Below are 22943 nucleotides of genomic sequence, written 5' to 3' on the forward strand. Positions count from 1 at the left end.
CCACCACCCGGTCTACAGCAGGTTAAAACTCACACGGTTTAACTGTTAGGCTATCAAATTGTAAACTACTAAACCGGTTTTATTTATCTTTAATTCATACAAGTATGTTGATGACCGGCACCATTCTCATTCTCTCCACCACTCACTACGTCTTAATGTAAACAAAATGTCCAGCAAGATATGATGTTTCGTTAACTAAACAGAGGGGAAGTAGTAAGTCAACATCATAATTTTTTTTTCAAAAGCATAAAATAAAAGGAAAATAACACAAGAAGAAAGAACTAATTCCCAGGGAGAAACCATCGAGCATCCATGAGATCCATCTTGTTAAGATTGTGATAGCGATGGAGGGACTGGGTTACAAGATTGTACACGCAGATGTCAAGGTCGCGAGGTGAGCAATGGCAGGGACGAAAGTGACGGGTGAAATAGATGGAGTCAGGTTTGATACCAAGGGCCTTGTTAGCAGGCACAGTGAAACCCAAGTCAAGAAGCAGTGCCTCACCACCAAGAGAATGTACCTCAGTAACCGTGTGGCAGGCGTGATCTGGATCTTCTACATCAGGATCCTTCTTGTAGATGCGGAACCAGGTCCTACTGGATGGATCACTCTCAACCAACAAAACCTCTCCTGATGATGTTGTAACCGCAATGCTAGAATCGTACCTCTGATCATGACGAGAAAGCATTGGGAATGGTGTTTGACCGGTAATGTCCTTGAAGAAACCTTGCGGTCCAGACAGATCAAAGACTCGAACAAAACGACGACTTGTTGAGACGTAGAGGCGGGTACCACATAGCACCATATCCGACAAGCCATCATACTTGTGAAAGGCATAGTCATCGAAAACGAGAGGAATGTCAGTGTAATGAGTATCCCCATTCTTGCAGAAGCTCATGTAAGAGTGTCCAGGGAGGTCGAACAACCACACCACGACGTACTCTTTTCCACTCTCCGAAACCCACAAAAGTCCCCTCACCACATCAGCACTCAGATCCCCGTAAATAGCGCCAGACTCCTCCCTTATAAATTCTCTATCTCCCACGCGCTTGACAATACAATCAGCTGACTCAATCGACTCTAGAGACGGAAGAGGGATCGTTTCCTTACTACACACGTCTATGATATATAAATTGGAACCAGAATCTAACACCAACAGCCAGTTGCCCGAGTTTGCCAGGAATCTACACCCTGGAAAGTCTCCCAGGTTAGTCTGGATATTGCCTTCTATAGGGTCGTACAGCACACAACCACCGTCTCTCGGAAAAAGCATCAGCCCTGGAGATCTGCTTGACTGGGGGATCGTCAGCTTTAAACTCCGATGTTGATCCGGCAAATTCATCGTGAGGCAGATTCTAGCGTTTGTGGCCTGAACAGTCACTGTGTATATATATATATATATAGAGTCAATTAGCTAAAAACACATAAAAAGGAAAAAAATAAGGTTTTGTTGAAAAAAGGAAAGTAAAAAATTACGTAAGGGCATCAGCATTGCTAGATATGCAATTGCATATCTTAGTATTACTTTAATAATATAATTAGGTTAAGAGATTTTGGTAAGATACATGAGTAAAAGTAAAGATTATTGGTAGAAGTTTTGGTAGGTTCTTAGCAAAATATTAAATTTTGTTTTTTTTGTAAATTGTTTGGTAGGATTTTATGATAAAACATATAACATTAAACATATGAATATTACAAAGTTGAAAAAAAAAAATTACAAAGTAGAAAAAAAAATTACAAAGTTGGAAAAAAATTACTGATACTGTTAAAAAAAATTACAATAACATAAAAGTCACCGATTTTAATTTTAAGGTCCAAATTTATCCCATATATGTTCGATCAAATCATGTTTCAATTGTTGATGGACTGGTCTATCCCGAACTCTTGCTCGACGATCAAGTGAACTAAAAATCTCTGTAGGCATCTTAACGCAAAATGAAACATCCTGATCTTGAAACGTCTCATCTTGATCGTCTGTACGTCGTTCATCTTCGACAATCATATTATGGAGTATGATACATGCTCTCATAATATTGGCTATCTTCGATTTTTTCCATAAACTAGATGGATTTTTAATAACGGCGAATCTAGCTTGTAGGACTCCAAAGGCACGCTCAACGTCTTTTCGGACTGATTCTTGGGCTGTAGCAAATAGGGAATGTTTTGGACCCTGTGGTAGTCGGATAGATCGAATAAATGTCGCCCATTCTGGATAAATACCATCAGTGAGATAGTAGGCCAAATTGTACTCCCTTCCGTTAACATGGAAGTTGACTTCCGGAGCAACTCCGTTAATAATGTCATCAAAAACAGGTGATCGATCAAGAATATTTAGATCGTTCATAGTACCTGGAGCTCCAAAAAATGCATGCCATATCCAGAGGTCATAAGAAGCTACGGCCTCGAGGACAATCGTTGGTTTATCGGTTCCTCGTGAATACATACCATGCCAAGCGGTGGGGCAATTCTTCCACTCCCAGTGCATACAGTCGATGCTTCCAATCATCCCGGGAAATCCACGTTGTTCTCCCTTATGTAGTAGTCTTTCAAGATCCTCCGGTGTTGGACGTCTTAGGTATTCATCGCCAAACAAGTCGATAATTGCGGCAGTAAATTGGTGCAAGCAATTCCGCGCTGTTGTTTCACCAAGTCGAACATATTCGTCTACCGTATCGGCCCCACCACCATATGCTAATTGACGAATTGCGGCCGTGCATTTTTGGATCGGTGATAGACTTGACCTTCCAAGTGCATCTTGTGTAGGAGCAAAATAGTGAACTTCCGTAGAGAGACGGTGGACAATGCGCATGAACAACGGCTTACTCATTCGAAACCGTCGCCGGAATATATTGGGCGGATATGTTGGAGTTTCCGAAAAATAATCATTCCAGAGCTTTCGATGGCCTTCTTCCCGGTCTCTCTCGATAAATATACGTTTTTTCCGCTCTTTCGGTTCCAGAATAGTATCAGGGATTTCTAATAAATCTTCAAAGACTGATTCAAATTCATCATCATTGTCATCATTATTGTGGTAATGGTAATGAGATGAAGATGCCATTTTTAGGGAAAAAAAAATTATAGTGTTGAAATGAGTAGATGAAATTGCTTTAGAGAATTGAAATGAGTATATGTTGAATGATCGAACGTTCTCTCATATTTATAGAGAACCATATGTCTTCCCGTGTTGTGTTTCTTTTCAAATTATACACGGGGTGGATTCACGGGTATGAGTGATGTTTTGGATTTTCATGATGTTTTGGATTATAATTCACGGGTAAGGAGTTTTATAAAGGTCACGGGTATGGGGTTTATAAAGATCACGGGATTTGTAGAGGAAAGAAACAAAATAGCATTGATTCAAAAGTACTAAAACACGACTTACAAAATAGCATTGATACAAAGCTGATAACACGTAGAGGAAAGTTGAAGATGATAATACGACATTACATAACATAGCCAAGTCTCGCAAACCATCGTCTTGCATCACTTAAAGGCGATCAACAGACCTATTACAACTAAAACTATGAGCATTACACCAATAACTACTTCAACCCCACCGATAACAGTAGATTTCTTCTTAGCTAATTTCTCCTCAACTAACTTCTCTAGTCTAACTAGCTTCTCCTCTGTCTCAAGGTCAGACATTAAGTTAAGATTATCTACCTTTTCCTCTAATAGAAATAGCTGGTTTTCCCTCGCCTTCATCTCCTCCATCACGGCGACGTCCCACCACTTCCATACATGGCAGTCGCCGTCATCAACGTGGTCGCATGTGTAGTACAGTCTCCCTGGATCGGTGCTTGTTCTTGATGTTGCTAAACGTGGTTGGCCACCACAGTAACAAGTGTGTGGGAAACCGAACTCCACCTCGGGTTGCGGAGGATACGTAGCCACTTCACCATAATTCAAGCTTATTTCAGCTTGGTCACGACGGATTAACTCCTCCGTCTCGCTGTACCCACTGTCAGCCCTGTCACCATACGGATCCGAGCTTGAAGGTTGGCTGTAGCTGTACCTTCCCATAGATACTAAACCTGCAAAAACAATTAGATGGCCAAGGTTAATGAACGATGACAGTAGAAATACAAACCAGAGAACAAACACAAAGGATTTATACCAAGATTGCAACCAGAGAACAAACAGACATACATTGATCTTCAACACATACATTAATAAAACAGAGACATATATTAAAAAAAAAAACAGAAAAGCAAACACCAAGCTTTTTTAAAAACAAGGGAAGAACTATTTCTCAGAACAACAGGTTTAGTAGCTTATTCTTGACAACTTCTTCAGCCACACTCAGTGGTTCTGTTCTGGCTAAGAGAGTGTCTAGAATAGCGAGCTTTGATAGTCTCTCCTTCCTATCCAAATCATCCTTCTTCATCTCCCAATCTTCCCTCTTCATATCCATAATTGTTGCATACTCAGCCACTGACTTTCCTTTACCCGTGTTCCTATTAGCCTTAGCGGCCTTTATACCTTCAGGCCGGACCTCATCATCAGCAGCAGTCGTGTTTGTACTCTGACAAGGAGTCTCACAACCTTTTCGTTTAGAAGTGCCACTAGGTTTAGGAGTGTTGAGGCTTAGCCACTTTTGTTCAAACCTCAGAAGACACCACGCATGCTCTAGAGTAAATTTCTTCTTGTGATCAGCGAAGTAGATGTCGTGTGCCACCTTGAGAACATCGTTCTCACTTTGACCAGAGGTGATCTGTCTCTCTGCTGCTGCATATGCAGCACAGAACTTGTTAGTGAAATCGTTAATCTTGTGCCACCTCTGCTTTATATTGAGATGCTCTCTTCGGTCACCACTCTGTACAGCATGTGGAGATGCAGCATAATATTCACCAACTCGGGACCAGAAAGTGCCTAGCTTCTGTGAATTTCCTACAACCGGGTCTTTAGACGTGTTTATCCAAGCGCTGATTATAACCTCGTCATCGGCTGGTGTCCACTTCTTTCTCTCCTTAGAGCCCACTGGTGTCTCGGTTTCTTGTGAACTAAAAGGAGGGATCTCTGATGACTGTTGTGATTCTCCAATGTGGACACCCGGTTGGTAACTTTCATAAGAAAAATTCTGACTGTTAAGGAGGCCGACTAAACTAGGGGACTGACCATATGGATTCAATGGATTCCTTGAATCCATAACGATTACAATAAAAGAGATTAAATAAGAGAGACCCGATAGAAACCGGAGACTAGTTTGATTTAGAAAACAAGAGTGAAAGAAGGTGGTTGTTAAATAGATGAGAAAGTTAAGGATGGTCAGTAATTACCTAACCATAAACAACCAGGGTCTAATCATCAGTTACTACACCCATAGCAACCAAAAAAAGCAATCAAGTAACTAAATTATATTGCCACATTATTTACTACACACATTGCGGTTAGAAACAAACAAGATCCAATCATATAGCCACAAACAAACAGATTATACTAGTCTAGACTACGACCAAACAAACTAAAACACCAAACCATTTTTAAAGCGCGAACCATAGTAACAAAATCTTTAACCATCTCACATAAATAGAAATCCTCATTAAATTCCTCCTAACAGTTCACTCAACTACAAAGCATTCAAGTTCCTCTTACAGCATTCAAGTAATAACTCTTCACACAACTACAAAGCTATACCCAAATCACTTCACACAAGTACAGCTATGTAAGCAGTCCTTCACCACAATTCACTTCAATTTTGGATCACACATCAACACAGACCATGCTTTTACTATTTTTTAAAACCTTTAACCTCATTAAAACGTTTACCTACCAGACGATCTAAGGCAAAAAGATCCTTTCTTTATATTCACAGAACTCATTTTCTCATTGTAAAGCAAATGAGAAAACATGTTTAATTTATAAAGAAACCATTCTTTGTCTTAAAGAACACATAAACAACTCATCGATTCAACAAAAGAAAACATGTTTAATTTACATAACAAGTCAAGGAAAGTAGAGGACAACTCAAGTTGATTAACACAGAATGATTAACCAACCCATTCTTAACAACTCTACTAAAGGAATCGATTAACACAAAAACAACTCAAGTTTAATTAACTACCATACGAATCCGAAGAAAACTTTTACTCCAACGAATTCACAAATCAGTAAATTAACTCACTAATAAGACAATGAATCAGTCAATTCCACTTCCTATTAAGCATACAACAAGCAAACGGAGTAGAGAGAACGAAGACACACCTGGTTTCGGAGGAGAAGGTTTCGATGTGAGAGAGAAGTGGGAGACGTTGAGAATCGTCACAGATTTCGATTTCCCACTACAATACCCAAGCATGCAAGATCAAATCAAACCCACAAACCAAAAAAAAAAAAATGGTGATTAAATCTGGGAAAATCGCAACAGGGAGATCACAGAAGAACCCGTACCAGCGGTAGATTAGATTCGGCGGAGAGGATGACGATTTAACGAGAGCTCGGTGTCGGATTTTTCTTGCCAGATTGCGAGACTGAATCCCCCGTCGAGATTGAAGAAAGAGAGAGAGAGGAGACGAGAAGAATGAAGTCGAGAATGCTCGATACCTCCTCGACCTCTACCCCTTCGGTCTTCCTATCATCTCTTGACACGTGCAACCGAAGGACGCGTTGAGAAAGTTCTAATTTTGTTAACGTCCCACGATTATTACCTTAATTTGTATTTATTTTTTTCCTCTTATTTGTTAAGATACGTGATAAGATGCTGCGATGCTGATGCCCTAAGTACCTATAACACTAAAAAGTGAAGTTTCCATATAATATAAAGATATAGTAAGTTACTTCTGTACCCATACGAAAATTTGCTCTTGATTTTCTTACCTAAGATAAAAAAAAATATTAAAAATTTGTTAAATTTTTTTATATTTATCTAGATTTTGTAATCCAAACATGAGTGGTTCGTTTCTCCATCCAGATAAGCTATCTGAGTGAAATGAGAGTTTTGTTCGTTTAGACATTAAAAATATAAGTCATCTGGATGGCTCATCTGAATGAGTTTTAAAAATTTAGGTTTAATTTTGAAAATCACATCCAAATTGGATCATCTAGATGGATGGAGATGAGTTTGTCAAAATCGTATAATGTCTATTATACGTTCTGTATGTAATTAACAAATTACAAACTCAAACCTAATATCTTTTTATCACTCATTAAATACGACAAAACCATAAAAAAAAACTTTTTTCCACTAAAACTGCAAAACACTTTTTTCGCCAAAACAACAACACAATTTTTCACCAAAATCGCACTTTTTCATAAAAATATACTTTTCCGCCAAATCAGATTTTTCCGTCAAAACCAGAAAAATGCACTTTCACTTCAAAGCACGTTTTCCCGCAAAAACTGCAAACTAGCAAAAACATGTTTCCCGCCAAAACCGCAAAAGCGTATTTTTCCGCCAAAAATGTAAAAACTCGTTTTCCCACAGAAACCGTAAAAACGCGGTTTCTTGCCAAAAACACAAAATTGCAAAATGTAATTTCCCACAAAACCGCAAAAACATGTTTTCCGCTAAAACCGTAAAAACGAAGTTTCCTGCCAAAACCGCAAAAAACGCGTTTCCCACAAAAACCGTAAAGTCGCATTTTCCCGTCAAAACCGCAAAACACGTTTTCCGCTAAAACCGTAAAAATGAAGTTTCCTTCCAAAACTGGAAAAACACATTTTCCCGCCAAAACAACAAAAAACGCGTTTTCCGCCAAAAACGTAAAATTGCATTTTCCCGCCAAAACCGCAAAAATACTTTTTCCGCTAAAACGAGGTTTTCTGCCAAAACCGCAAAATGCGTTTTTCCGCAAAAACTGCAATACGCAGTTTCTTGCCAAAACTGCAAAAACGTATTTTACTGCCAAAACCGCAAAAACGCCCCCCTCCCCCCCCCAAAACCGCAAAAACGCCCCCTCCCCCAAAACCGCAAAACGTGTTTTCCAGCCAACACCACAAAATTGTGATTTCTTGCCAAAACTGCAAAAGCGTATTTTACTGCCAAAACCACAAAAACGCGTTTTCCCGCCAAAATATATTTCCTGTCAAAATCGCAAAAAACGCGTTTTTCCGTATATATATCATATACGATAGATAAGATTGATTGGTTTGATTTATTTAATCTAAAATGATTGCGAATAAACAAGAGCGGTCATTTGATTATATGTGTAAGCCAATTTATTATATAATAGTAACTGATTTCTTAGTTATTTAATATATAATTATTATTTTATTATTTTATAATATGCAGAAAAATATAAAATAAGTGTTTATGCACAATGCGCAGATCTTAACCTAAGTATGTATCTATTTAATAGTTTTGAATTTTAAACATTTTCTAAATCCCATTCCAAAATAAAAGAAAGAAATGAGAATAAACTCAAAAATCAATATTTATATCGAACAATAACCAAAATGACACAAAATAAGAAAAATATCGAAGATAGATAGGATTGAGTCGATTGACACGTGAACGTAAAATTCTCATAACCATAATTAACTTTTAAATTGCTAAATCATGATATAAAATCGAGCTAGCATAGTTTCATTGTAACCAAATAGTAGACATGAGATTCTTCGGCCTAAACGTTACGTTTTTATGCGATAAATAATTTTTGGACCTAAAATATTTTTAAAAATGATCAGTTCATTAGTAAACAAAATTATTTAATTAACAAAAAAGTTTTTAAAAATTGTTTAAGGGCCAAATATATTAATTCGATCAATAATATAAATTTTGTTTAATACGATATTTCTTAAATAGTTTTCATATAAATTTATCTTGCGCAAGGCGCATGTCTTATCCTAGTTTAATTAAGATAACGGTAATTTAAACCTATCAATAATTAGAAATAAAAAGTTAATCAATTATAATCCCATATATATTAATTGAGCAATATTCGAAAAGATGTAACCTGAATTTTATAATAATTAAAAAAGACTTCTTGCTTATGTGTCAATCAATTCGGTAGTTAATTAATCTTACGTGTCAGCCTCACATTGAAATTGAAAAAAATGTTGGTCCAATTCAATTTTTATATTTCACTAGAAACATTTAATACCAACTATATGATATCATATGATATTAACTAAATCAAAGTGGCTATTTATTATATATTATATCCTTAAATAAAACCTACGGAATTACCTAATGATTTTAAATAATATATTAAAAAGCATAATTCCCAGAAGGGAGAAACCATCGAGCATCCATAAGATTCATCTTGTCAAGATCGGGAAAGCGATGGAGAGTCTTCGTTGCAAGATTGAACACACAGATGTCAAGGTCGGGAGATGCGCATTGGCAGGGACGATAGTGACGGGTGAAATAGATGGAGTCTGGTTTGATATCAAGGGCCTTGTTAGCAGGCACAGTGTAACCCAAGTCAAGAAGCAGTGCCTCACCATCAAGAGAATCTACCTCAGTAACCGTGTGGCCAAAGAGATCAGGGTTTTCAATATCAGGATTCTTCTTGTAGAGGCGGAAGCAGGTCCTATTGCATGGATCACTCTCAACCAACAGAACCTGCCCTGATGTTGTAACCGCAATGCTAGAATCGTATGACATATCTGCAGAAAGCATTGGGAATGGTGTACCGTCGGTAATGTCCTTGAAGAAACCTTGCGGTCCAGACAGATCTAGGACTCGAACATAACGACGACTTGTTGAGAGATAAAGACGGGTACCCCATAGCACCATCTCCGACAAGCCATCTAACCAGTGCAAGTCTTGGTGGTGAAACAGTGGAATGTCAGTGTAATGAGTATCCCCATTCTTGCAGAAGCTCATGTACGAGTGTCCAGGGAGGTCGAACAACCACACCACAACGTACTCTTTTCCACTCTCGGAAACCCACAAAAGGCCCCTCACCACATCAGCACTCAGATCGCTGAAAATACTGTCAGAATCTTGCCTTACAAATTTTCTATCTCCCACACTCTTGACAATACAATCAGCTGAATCAATCGACTCTAGAGACGGAAGACGGATCTTTTTTCTCGCTAAACGCATCTACGATGTACAAACTGGATCCTGAATCTAACAACAAGAGCCAGTTGCCCGAGTTTGCCAGGAATCGACACCCTGAAAAGTCTCCAAGTTTCCTTTGGAACGTGCCTTCTTTCGGGTTGTACAGCACACAACCACCGTCTTTCGGAAAAAGCATCAGCCCTGGAGATTCGTTGCGTCGTTTGAGGGAAGAAGTCATTATCAGGAGGCAGATTCTCGCGTTGCAGTTATTGTGTGTAATATAGGGTACCGCTTAGGGTTTGTGGCACACACTGAAAAAGTGATAGTTTGTTATTAGTCCCATTTTTTTTTCTCTTTTCCTATATGAACAAATACAACATTTTTTTTTTTAACAACATAGCTTTATTTAATTAGATTGTGAAAGGATAATACAAATATTTAATCAACCAAACAGGAGGAATATGAAAACTAACAGAAGAAATAACTTGTTGAGTTGCTTTTCTTGCCAAAGCATCAGCCGCTTGATTCTTTTCTCGATTAACAAATTCCAGTGAACTTTCCGGGAGCATCATCATCCAATATCGAATATCACAGATCAAGTTGCCAATTTCTATATGATCCTTCACTTGATTTATAATATTGCATAATTCCTTATTATCACCTTCGAACCAAACTCTTTGCAATCCCCGAATCCAAACTTGCTGGAGAGCATATAAAAAACTCGATGCTTCACCCACAAGCGAAGACTGTTGCCTTTCCAATTGCGCGTATCCAGATCCCAGATGACACCCTTTATCATCTCTCAATATCCATCCTAAACCAGCTTTATCATTGTTCCCAGAGCTATAATCAAAGTTACATTTAATCCAGCCACTGGGGGGCGGCTCCCATTTTGAGGATTTAACTTCTATAACTCGGTGTTGTTGTCCAGGTTGAATAACATTACGATGCCATTCAATATTAGCATCCATCGCACGGCGGACATCCTCTATAGGATGTACATTTCTCTTGGAGAAGATAAACTCATTTCTTGACTTCCAAATCAACCACAACATCCAGAATACAAGTAACTTGTTTATTTCATGATCGCCCATTGACTCCATCACCCCAAAAAGATTTCTAATATTATCTTCCAGATTATTAGAAAAATTTTGAGTAACAAGCATACCTGAACAACGCCAGATTGCATATGCGTGAGGGCATAGGAACAACACATGATTAATGGATTCATCATCAAGGCAACATCTTTGGCATGTTGGATCCATATTAATTCCCCGCGTACATAATCTAGTAGCAGTAGGAAGAGCTCCTGATACCACCCTCCATAGAAATTGCTTAACTTTTGGGAGAATATTCAAATCCCATATCTTTTTCTTTACTTCCAGTGATCCATCGGGTCTCAATATTTCCTCCCCCTCATGATAATGGTGAGTAGCAGCCCAGTACCCAGATTTGACAGTATATTCCATATCCTTGGTAAAAGGCCATACGAGCTTATCTTCTGTAGGGTATCTAGACAACTTGATCTTCAAAACCTGAACTATATCCTGCGGCTGTAAAAATTCTTCTAGTTTCTGAAGATCCCAAGAAAAAGTTTCCTTATCAATAAAATCCTCCACCTTCATATTTTGATTATAAGAAACTTGTACAACACGTCTTGGAGGATTTTCCGGTAACCAATGATCTAACCAAACATTAGTGTTCTTTCCATCTCCAATCATTGTTCTCAAACCTTTTTGAAGTAGTTCCTTTCCTACTTGAATAGACTTCCAGCCATAAGAGGCTTGCTTTGAATTCGATGACTGTAAGAATGTCAACGAATGATGATACCTTCCTTTGTAAATCCTACTAAGGAGAGAGTTTGGATTTTGCCATATTCGCCATGCTTGTTTCGCCAATAGAGCTTTGTTGAAACTATAGAGGTCGCGAAAGCCCATCCCCCCTTCTTTTTTTGGCAAGCACAATCGTTTCCAAGATATCCAAGAAATCTTCCTTCTCTCATCTCCTGTTCCCCACCAAAACTCAGAGAGAATGGAGTTTATCTCATCACATATTGTCTCTGGGACTAGAAAACAGCTCATAGGATATACCGGTTTTGCTTGAAGAACCGATTTTATTAAGACCTCTTTACCTGCCTGCGATAAATTCTGATTATACCACTGAGAAGTAGCCTTTCTGATTTGTTCCACAATTCCTTTGAAATCTTGAACTTTACTCTGACCAAACTGCTCTGGGAGACCAAGATATTTACCTCCACCTCCTGTTCGATAAATCTTCAATATATTATGAATCCTATTCTTCACTTGTTGATCAACCCGCTTTCCAAAGATGACTGAAGATTTCTCTAAATTAACTTTCTGTCCCGAAGTCTTCTCATACATATCTAATATGTCTGCCATACATAAAGCATTATCCTCATTAGCACGGCAAAAGAAGAGAGAGTCATCAGCGAATAATAAGTGAGAGACCTTTGGGGCAATGTCTAGAAAGTTTCATCCCCTGAAATCGATTAGTTATCTGAGCTTGATCAATCATTTGGCTTAAGGCTTCAGCACAAAGGAGGAAAAGATATGGTGATAGAGTATCTCCTTGTCTTATCCCCCTTGAAGGTTTTATCATTCCATATGGGCAACCATTAATCAGAACCGAATAAGACACCGTAGTAATACAAGACATAATCCAAGATATGGAGATAGGATGAAATCCAAGCTTGGTCATGATGCTTTCTAAAAAACTCCACTCTACCCGATCGTACGCTTTGCTAATGTCTGTCTTGATGGCCATATATTGTTCAGAACAATCTTTCTTAGACTTCAGAGCGCTTATCAGTTCATGTGCCACTAAAATATTATCAGAAATCTGGCGACCCGGAACAAAAGCAGCTTGTGATTCAGAAATTATCACATCCAAACACCTCTGAATTCGAATACCCAAAACCTTTGATATCAATTTATACGCCACAGTACAGAGACTTATCGGACGGTACTCTCCCATATCTGCAGCCTCTGGAAACTTTGGAAGTAATACTATATTTGTGTGGTTAATCCCATTATCCATGATACCACTCTCAAAGAATCTTCGAACCATGTTACAAACATCTGGACCGATTGTATCCCAAAATTGTTTATAAAAAGCAGCCGTGAAGCCATCTGGGCCAGGTGCTCTGTCTGCTCCAATGAGATCCAAAGCGTCTTTTATTTCTCTATCTGTGACTGGGGCAATGAGTTGAGCGTTCATCTCCATCGTGATCTTAGGTTGAATATTAGGTAAGCATTCGTCTAATGGTATTGTTGGTGTAGAAGAAAACATGCTTTCAAAATAATCTTCAGCAACCTTTGCTATAGTTTCCTCTTGTATATGGAAGACTCCATTCTTATCTCTCATTTTCGAGATTTTATTTTTGCTTTTCTTCACTTTAGAAACCCCATGGTAAAATGGAGTGTTACGATCCCCTAAATTCAGCCACCGGTTCCTGCTTTTCAGCTTCCAAAACTCTTCTTCATCTCTGTATGCTTTATTTAAGTTCACTCGTAGCTCTTGGATTACTTCAAGTTGAACTGAGCTATCTCGGAGAGCTTGATCTATTTGCCCTCTAATCACACTTATACGAACTGCAGAATTCGTTTGGTGTCTTCTCTTCCAGTTAACAATCTGATTCCGACAATGGCCCAGTTTCTGATTCCAACCTCTGATGAATTCTGTCTGATCCCAAGCTCCAGAAACTGTCTCCACAAAACTCTGATCTTCGAATAGTCTTTTATCATAGCAAAAGAGTCCTTTCCTTCGTTGATATTTGTAATCAATTGACACAATCATGGGTCTATGATCCGATTCTGCAATCTCCAAATATTCAGTACTAGAATTTGGAAATTTATTCATCCATGAGGGGTTTACCATCACTCTATCCAAGCAGCATTCAATGATATCATTTCTTCGACGACCAACCCAACTGAACTGATTACCAGTATGTTTGAGATCCTTCATGTCACAAATCTGTAGCATCGTATTAAAATTCTGAAAACTCGACATTGATCTTGTCCTTCCCCCTATCTTCTCCTCTGATTTTGTTATCTCATTACAATCACCACACAACATCCAAGGCCCCACACGGGTAGTGGCTATTCTTTGAAGTCTTTCCCACAGAAGATGTCTATATTTCGGTTGAGGGTGCCCATATACACAAGACAAATAAAACTGAAAACATTGATATTCAACATGAAGGTCTACAAGTCTTTCATCACTGGAAATGCAAGAAACAGAAACATATGACTTCCAAAATACAGCTAAACCACCACTATAACCAATCGGTGGAACTAATATCATATGATCAAAACCAAGATCCACCCCAATATCTCTAACAACATCGTTAGCTTGCTTGGTTTCAATCAGGAACAACAAGTCTGGATGATACAAACGTTGCATCTCCTTTAGACGTCGAACTGTCAAGCGTTGTCCCAGCCCTCGACAGTTCCACACCTCGACTCTCATGGTTCATCTGGTGGAACCGGGCCCACCGCGCCTCTGTCGATCTGTGGATTGTTGTCATGAGCTTGATCCTGACCATAATCTTCCTGAAGCTTTCGCAGAGCATTGAACTCATGAGACATCTTCATCCTTCCAACAGGAAACTTATCAACCATCTCAGACTCCATCCTTGGACGTTTACCCAGAGAAGATATCTCCTTTGAAACACCCTGATCATCCGCATGCTGCATCGCGGCATGGATATGATCCATCTCATGATCGAAGTCCTCCTGAAGGAACGATCCATACTGGCTGAAACCAAACTCAGAGGATCTACGAGCTTCCATCGCCAGGATTATGTGATCACTCTCCTCATCTGATTCATTCTCTTGTCTCAAACACATCTCAGTACCACTACCTCTCTGGCGACTAGAGCTTCCTTCTTCTAGCAGAGCAGCCACGAAATCATTCCTTCGCTTCATCCGAACCTCACCAGTGTTTTGCTCATATCCTTGGCTAGTTATAACCATAGGAGCAGTAGAGCTAAATTGCTGCAGCAATGCAACATGAGAACCAGGACCCGTTTCACCATCATTCACCTGATCCATGGGAATGTCGTGAGCAGGACCATCTGGTGCCACCGCTGCGTCCTCCTCATTTTCCTCACCTCCGGCCTGGTCATTTGGAGGATCTTCTTCCTCATTGTTAGCATCCATCTGATCCACCACTGCTGCAGGAGGACATTCACCGGAGTCATGGGTAATCATCCCACACTGATCACAAAAACCCCTGAGTCGTTCGTAACGGAACTTCAGCAGAGTATTAACTCCAGGGGAGAATTGGAAGTTTCTCTGAAACTTGAGAGGGTTGCCTACGTTCCAGTTGAGTCGAATACGAACAAATTCCACCGCAGCGTTAACACTTGGGTTGAAATCCACCGTCATGACTTCCCCCATTCTATCACCAATGTTGTGGATCACCTGTTCGGTAAGATACTCCAAAGGAATACCCCTAATTTGCACCCACAGAGGTATATAGTTGAGATCAGCGTCATCCATACCCGGAACCCATCGACTAATGATCAGCATTCTTTCATTGAACGCCCATGGACCTCTGTTAATCACCGACAGAAGCATTTCTTCGGTTGGAAAGACAAACTGGAACTTCCTCCTATCAACGATACGTCCAGAGATGAGACCAGGAAGACCCCACATTTTAGGCAGGGAGGTCAGGAGCGCCCTCACGTTTTGCTTCGTTTGCATAGATGGTCTCCCAATCAAAGAAAATTGATTCACCCGGCGCGCTTCATTACAAACCGCCGCAGAGAGAGGCACCGGATCATCATCAATACCCAAATTCAGATCCTGAATCGCCCTTCGCAAATTATCCGCCATGATCGCAAGACTACAATCAAAACGATATGTGTACAGGATTTGTGAAGTGATTTTCTGAATCGGGGAGGAAAAATTGTGAAGATATATAAACCCCCCATCCATAACAATAACTATCAAAAACTGCTTCATCGTGGTGAAGTTTGTACTCCACTACGGAGATGGAAGAATCATGGGTGTTAACTTGCGTAAACCAACCCACTATCAAATCAAATTGGGAACCAAAAGATCTGGATTCTTCAAAGAAAAACCAGAAGAATAACCGCTTCACGATCGCCTTATCAATCGCCAATAACCGCTTCACGATCGCCATCGCTTCAAACTGCCCAAGCTTCTTATTCATCAAAAATTCAAAATTTCGATTTTCATTTTCACAGAAATAATGTTTATTTGATAGATGAGTGTTCATGTTATTGTTTTATATATTTTGATTGATTTATAAATCCAAGTAAAATATACAGATTTTTTAAAAATTTCGGATTAGTATTTACAAATTCTGAGGTTTACTCTCGGATTTGAGTCTTTGTATCTTTAACAAAAAAATCCAAACAAATCTATTCAAATCGATTATAAAATCAAATTTATTAGTAAATCCGTACGATTGAATAACAGTTGATTTGATATAGAATTTATGAATAATTAAACTAAAAGAGAAAGACTTGGGTTCACCCCTATGGTGAACATTTAGATTCACCAACCAATCAAAAATTAGCATTCTACATGTAGTCTTTTTCATAAAAAGAAACAAAATATTTCGAATTTACATCTTAAAATAAATAGATAAAAAATAAATAAAAAATATTAGTAGCTGTAAAAAAAACAAAATTCTAAAAATTGTTAACGTCCACACTAAATCGTAAACCCTAAATCATAAACACTAAACCTAAACCCTAAACACTAACCCCTAAATTCTTAGATAAACCCTAAACCCTTGTGCAAATCATAAATCCTTAGATAAACCCTAAAAGCTAAACCCTAAAATTTAAAGTAAACCCTAAACCCTTGGGTAAATCTGAAACCCTTGGGTAAATCTTAATCTTTGGGCAAATTTTAAACCATTGAATAAAATCTTTTGGGTTTAGGATTTTATCCGAAGGTTTAGGATTTATCTAAGAATTTAGGGTTTATCCGGTTTCTTGCCAAAACCGTAAAAACGTATTTTACTGCCAAAACCGCAAAAATGTGTTCTCCCCCCCCCCCCCCCCCAAACCGCAAAACATGTTTTTCAGCCAAAACCACAAAAATATGGTTTCTTGCCAAAACTGTAAAAACGCATTTTACTGCCAAAACCGCAAAAACGTGTTTTCCCGTCAAAACCACAAAAATACATTTCCTGTCAACATCTCTTTAAATTTATAAGGAAAAAACGTATTGAGACGAAACCTCTTTAAATTTATTATCTTTTAGCAAATTATACAAACAACAAAATCTTACTCAAACTGGATAAAGTACAAGAGATCACATATGCTCTGAAGCTCTTTCCAAAGCCTAACAACCATTCAAAAATCATATTTCTTACCCAACCACATAAAACTCATGAAATCGGCTTGCAGAGGAGGATGGTTTGCAAAACTAAGGCGGACAAGTCCATGAAATGAAAGAGATCCAAAATCAAATTGAGAAAATCAAGCGGATAAAAGTACAAGAGATGGCTTTATTTTTTTTTTTTTGCATGGTTTGCAAACTTTGAGGGGGACAACGTCCATGAAAGAGAAACTTTGAAAACCAAAAGCGCACTAGTTGTTGTTTCCTCATTCTCTCTGAAGTTGATGGAAATTTAATTCGCAAAGGTGAGGATAAATAATAAAATGAGAGATATCCACCACTCACAAAGTCTTAAAGTAAACAAAATGTCAAGCAAGATAATATGTTTCGTTAAGTCAACATCCTAAACCTTTATTCAAAAGCATAATAAATAAAAGGAGAAGAGCAAATTAATTCCCAGAAGGGAGAAACCATCGAGCATCCATGAGATCCATCTTGTTAAGATTGTGATAGCGATGGAGGGTCTTCGTTGCAAGATTGTACACACAGATGTCAAGGTCGCGAGGTGAGCAATGGCAGGGACGAAAGTGACGGGTGAAATAGATGGAGTCTGGTTCGATACCAAGGGCCTTGTTAGCAGGCACAGCAAAACCCAAGTCAAGAAGCAGAGCCTCACCACCAAGAGAATGTACCTCAGTAACCGTGTGGCAGGCGTGATCTGGGTCTTCTACATCAGGATCCTTCTTGTAGAGGCGGAACCAGGTCCTACTGGATGGATCACTCTCAACCAACAAAACCTCTCCTGATGATGTTGTAACCGCAATGCTAGAATCGTAGGCGTAATCATGATGAGAAAGCATTGGGAATGGTATTTGACCGGTAATGTCCTTGAAGAAACCTTGCGGTCCAGACAGATCAAAGACTCGAACAAAACGACGACTTGTTGAGACGTAGAGGCGGGTACCACATAGCACCATATCCGACAAGCCATCATACTTGTGAAAGGCATAGTCATCGAAAACGAGAGGAATGTCAGTGTAATGAGAATCCCCATTCTTGCAGAAGCTCATGTAAGAGTGGCCAGGGAGGTCGAAGAGCCACAACACGACGTACTCTTTTCCACTCTCCGAAACCCACAAAAGTCCCCTCACCACATCAGCACTCAGATCCTTGTAAATAGCGCCAGACTCATCCCTTATAAATTCTCTATCTCCCACGCGCTTGACAATACAATCAGCTGACTCAATCGACTCTAGAGATGGAAGAGGGATCGTTTCCTTACTAAACACGTCTATGATATATAAATTGGATCCAGAATCTAACACCAAGAGCCAGTTGCCCGAGTTTGCCAGGAACCTACACCCTGGAAAGTCTCCCAGGTTAGTCTGGATATTGCCTTCTATAGGGTCGTACAGCACACAACCACCGTCTCTCGGAAAAAGCATCAGCCCTGGAGATCTGCTTGACTGGGGGATCGTCAGCTTTAAACTCCGATGTTGATCCGGCGAATTCATCGTGAGGCTGATTCTAGCGTTTGTGGCCTGACTCTGAGCAGTTATTGTGTGTATATATTATAGGGTACTGCTTAGGGTTTTTTTTGGACTACGAAGACAATTTAAGTTTATTAAAGTAACAGCCGCGAATCATATTGCCACATAATTTATATGTTGTATAATTTCAAACTTGTAGAAACTTATTTTTTTTGAATGAAAAAATAAGAAGATTTAAATGGTCTGAGAACCCGGACTTGTGGAAACTTAACATATTATTAGATGTTTAATATGTTAAGATAAACACGATAAAAAATTTAGAAAGAGGAAAATAAAATTTTCTATTTATATTATGTTTGTATTTTCTATATTTCACGTGTTAAAAGGGAATTAATTGTATTTTCATATGAATAGAGGTCTAATGGAAAAATATATAAGAAACATTGTGAGTTTTATGAGTAGTTTTTAAAGCTAATAAAAAAAATTTGTTCTTCTAAATTTTTGTGTTTCTAGATATGTCATAGATTTGAGAATATAGGTTAAAAATTCTTTAGAGAAAAATCATTGCCTTCGTACGAACGAGGTAGAGACACAGATGGTGAAAGATTCATCAGCCTTCTTTTCGGTTCCACCGTTCCAACTTAACCGACGTGTAAAGTCCCTCGAGGTGCAATTCCCGTTGAAAAAGTGAAGCTCCAACGTTTTGTTACTCTAGGAGAAAGCTTATGTGAAGATGAAAACGTTTGTTTTTTCTTTTACAGATACATTTCTTGGGTAATAAGTTAACGTGTTTTCAAATGGTATGGACTTAATTGAATAAATGACAAAGCTTCATGGGACATAACTACTTGAGTCGGATCGTACATCTTAATTATTTGACGTAAAGCAAGACAAAGACTTACCGTGACACCCAGGTACCAAATACAGGGTCCTTTCTCTAACTCAACCATCTCAAAACATATTTGCTTTTGATCTTGTATCATCTGTAAATTTAAGTATAAGGTTTATATAAGTATCACCTATATGTTAGAAACGTATAAGAAAACAGAGTGGTTATTTAGCGAGGTAGGTATATATAGGTTCATTTAAAACAAAGTTTACAATTGTTAGACAATACCTTAATCATACATTTGAAACAAACATACGAGAAAAGATAATAAATAGAGGATCTTGAGATGACTCTCCAAAAACTCCCATAATGGTGGGTCACAGGCTCACAGCCTCCTCGGCCTCCACGTCCAATGTTCTTACGTCCTCTCACCAAGGTCCATTGCATCTCTTTGACTTTTTTGAGAAGGTTTTATTAACCTCCCTCCTCGGGTTCTTTGAGAACTATCACCCATCTCAAATCTTGAATTCGTGGCGCAGAAGTGCTACCAAATATATTTCCTTCAACTTCATTGATCAGTGAATTTGATATAGGAGTAGAGATTGTTACCAAATTAGTAGAAGATCCAAAAACAAGAGGAGTTTCGGTGTTTAGAGACTTAGTAGTAGTAGTGGGTTCACTTTTAGTGTCAAGAGGAGTTGCTGGTTCTGCTTCCACTGGAGAAGTTGAAGTAAATGTAGCTACATTAGATGAAACAACAACACTAGAGGTGTCATCAGCTACTCCTAGAGGAGTATCAGGTGGAGCAAAAGCCAGTAAAAATCTTTGCTGCGTAGTGGGACTAGCAACATGTCTAACCGTTGTTGGGGTTGGGTTGATTCTGTTGCAAGGACTCGAGAAGGCTCTTCAAATCTTCTGAAACCGGGATGATACAGAGCAAAACTCTGCAGAGAATTAGTGCATAAAGAATATTTATGAGAATATTTTGTTTTACGTCTAAATTTAAAGATATATATGAGATGATGAGTATATAATTTTTTTTTTTACATTTTCTATATATCTAAAACTTTTTAGTTTTACATTTTAATTTTAGAAGATAAATAAGATTAATATAAAAATTATCCCAAGTTACTTTGGATATTGCCTTCTATAGGGTCGTACAGCACAAAACCACGGTCTCTCGGAAAAAGCATCAGCCCTGGATTTTGGATTGTGATTTAGAAATTAAGATAACAAAATAATTGTTGATATATGAGTATTTTTTATATTTTTTTATCAATAGGTTGTATTTTTTAATAAACTTTAAATTTTTTATATTTTAGAAAATTTATCAGTTTTTAGAGAAAAAAAATGTAGATTTGAGATTGAGATTTAGAAACTAGGATAACAAGAATATTTGTTGATAGATGAGTATTCTATTAGAATATTTGATCAATAGGTTGTATTTTATAAATAATTAGGTGGACCGCCCGCACGCATGTGCGGGTATTAACATTAATATTAAATTGATAATTAAATATTTACAATTATATAATACTTATGTTACATGTAAGTGGTTAATATGCATCTGATCTTAACTCTAGGTGACCGGCCCACATCATTATAATTAGTTTCAAAGTTTTTAAAAAGATTTGAGATTACTTTTGGCTCTCAGACGTACCTGAAGAGGATCACGCACAATAAATAAATTGCACTTGATTAGCATACACATCTTATATTATATTTTTGATAAGTGATTTAACTTTATAAGAAAAAGAATTATTTTTTTCGAAAGGGATGATCAGTTCCTAGATACAAAGAGTCGTCTCTTTTTGTTAGTTGAATCACTACTGATGCAAAAATATAGATAGAGATACAACATGGAGAGAAAGAGAACAAAAATAAATAGAGAAGAAGAATCTCCCATAAAATTATCAGTAATAGTGTTTCCGTCTATGAGTTACTTATTGATTATCATACACCTGCGCAAGATCACAAAAGTAGAATTTAAATTAGAACGATCAAAAACATATGAAAACTTAAAATATAGATGCGTGAAACTAATGGGGATGGCGTGATATTTATATAGCAAATTAGTTTAAGTTTCTAAATGACCTAGCTTTCAAGAGAAACTATGAGATAGAATACTCTCTAATAAATTTTAATTCAGCTATGAGATAGAATATTTTCTAATAAAATTTTAAAGATATTCTAGTTATAATATATACATAATTTTGGTAACTCAAATCTTGATATATATATATGTATATATATATTTAAATATTAAATGCATGATATTAGGAAAGAAGATATCTCGTCAGTTGATTGCTACTGCTTTTTGATAAAACAAATCCTACTATAAGGATTTAAATAATAGATAATAAGGAAAGAATAAAGAATTTTAACGTTAAAACCTCTCAACTAAGTTTGTTTTGGGTAAAAACCCGCAAACTAAGTATTTAACGAAAAACCGCCTAAAATAACTTTATTTAATGAATTAAACTTTAACATGTCATAATTATCATTACTACCAGTAAATATTTAGTTTAGGGGTTTCTACACTAAGTAAACATAGTTGAAAAATTTTACCATTAAAAATGAAAAAATTCAAAATGTTGTAATAGGAGGATAAATTTTCAAAATACATTTTAGAAATTAATGTATAAGTTTCTATAAATGACTTAGAACCTCTTATAATAATTAAAAACATCTGATAAGCCAATATAATTAATTTTATAAATGTATTTATAATTTTATAAATGTATTTATAATTTTATAAATGATTTATAAAAGCACACATTGAATTATTAGACATACGCATTGAATTATTAGACATTAATTTTTATTATGATACTTTATATACAAATATAATTCTTTCTATACGAATATAAAATCATTATATCAATTCAAATAAACATTTTTGTTTATTATCTTATGTAATTTATAAATATATAAAAAAATTGATCGCATTATTACTCTTTCATAGTTTCAACAATTAGTTACCATAAAAAAATATTTCTAATATTATGTCGATTATTTGGAAAGTGCTAATTGAATTATCCTTTCCTTTTAGATATAATTATAATAAATAAAATTAAAAATCATCGGCCAATCAAATTTTAACATTTTGAAGAGTTCATTTATGATCAACACGTAATAAAAAATCACTTATGTGACTTCTCAATCAATATATAGTAGGATTTATATTTTTATTAATAATTTATAACATTATATAAATAATTTTAAAATTCTGATAAATTTATTCTGTAAACAACGATAAATAATTTAAAAATCATATAAATAAAGATGTTTGGATTTTGTAATATTTAGAATAGTTATTATATAATTATATTTG

At 37.1% G+C, this 22943-nt stretch overlaps 5 protein-coding genes and 1 pseudogene across 5 annotated transcripts; all 6 read right to left on the reverse strand.

Annotated features, from left to right (window-relative positions):
* Positions 1-281: 281 nt before the first annotated feature.
* On the reverse strand, positions 282-1343 carry LOC117132542 (F-box protein At5g25290-like). The gene has a single exon (XM_033287151.1). The coding sequence runs from the start codon at positions 1341-1343 to the stop codon at positions 282-284; it is 1062 nt and encodes a 353-aa protein (XP_033143042.1).
* Positions 1344-1808: 465 nt separating this feature from the next.
* LOC117132543 lies at positions 1809-3059 on the reverse strand. The gene has a single exon (XM_033287155.1). The coding sequence runs from the start codon at positions 3057-3059 to the stop codon at positions 1809-1811; it is 1251 nt and encodes a 416-aa protein (XP_033143046.1).
* Positions 3060-4253: 1194 nt separating this feature from the next.
* On the reverse strand, positions 4254-5150 carry LOC117132557 (glutathione S-transferase T3-like). The gene has a single exon (XM_033287197.1). The coding sequence runs from the start codon at positions 5148-5150 to the stop codon at positions 4254-4256; it is 897 nt and encodes a 298-aa protein (XP_033143088.1).
* A 3490-nt stretch (positions 5151-8640) lies between these two features.
* Positions 8641-10248, reverse strand: LOC108871138 (annotated as a pseudogene).
* Positions 10249-14434: 4186 nt separating this feature from the next.
* On the reverse strand, positions 14435-15808 carry LOC103864525 (uncharacterized protein At4g02000-like). Its single transcript, XM_009142279.1, has one exon. It carries the CDS (start codon positions 15806-15808, stop codon positions 14435-14437), a length of 1374 nt encoding a protein of 457 aa, XP_009140527.1.
* Positions 15809-17739: 1931 nt separating this feature from the next.
* Positions 17740-18804, reverse strand: LOC103861138 (F-box protein At5g25290-like). Its single transcript, XM_009138847.3, has one exon. The coding sequence runs from the start codon at positions 18802-18804 to the stop codon at positions 17740-17742; it is 1065 nt and encodes a 354-aa protein (XP_009137095.2).
* Between the last annotated feature and the right edge of the window lie 4139 nt (positions 18805-22943).

Source organism: Brassica rapa, chromosome A01, assembly GCF_000309985.2.
Source record: "Brassica rapa cultivar Chiifu-401-42 chromosome A01, CAAS_Brap_v3.01, whole genome shotgun sequence".
In the NCBI taxonomy this organism is placed as follows: Eukaryota; Viridiplantae; Streptophyta; class Magnoliopsida; order Brassicales; family Brassicaceae; genus Brassica; species Brassica rapa.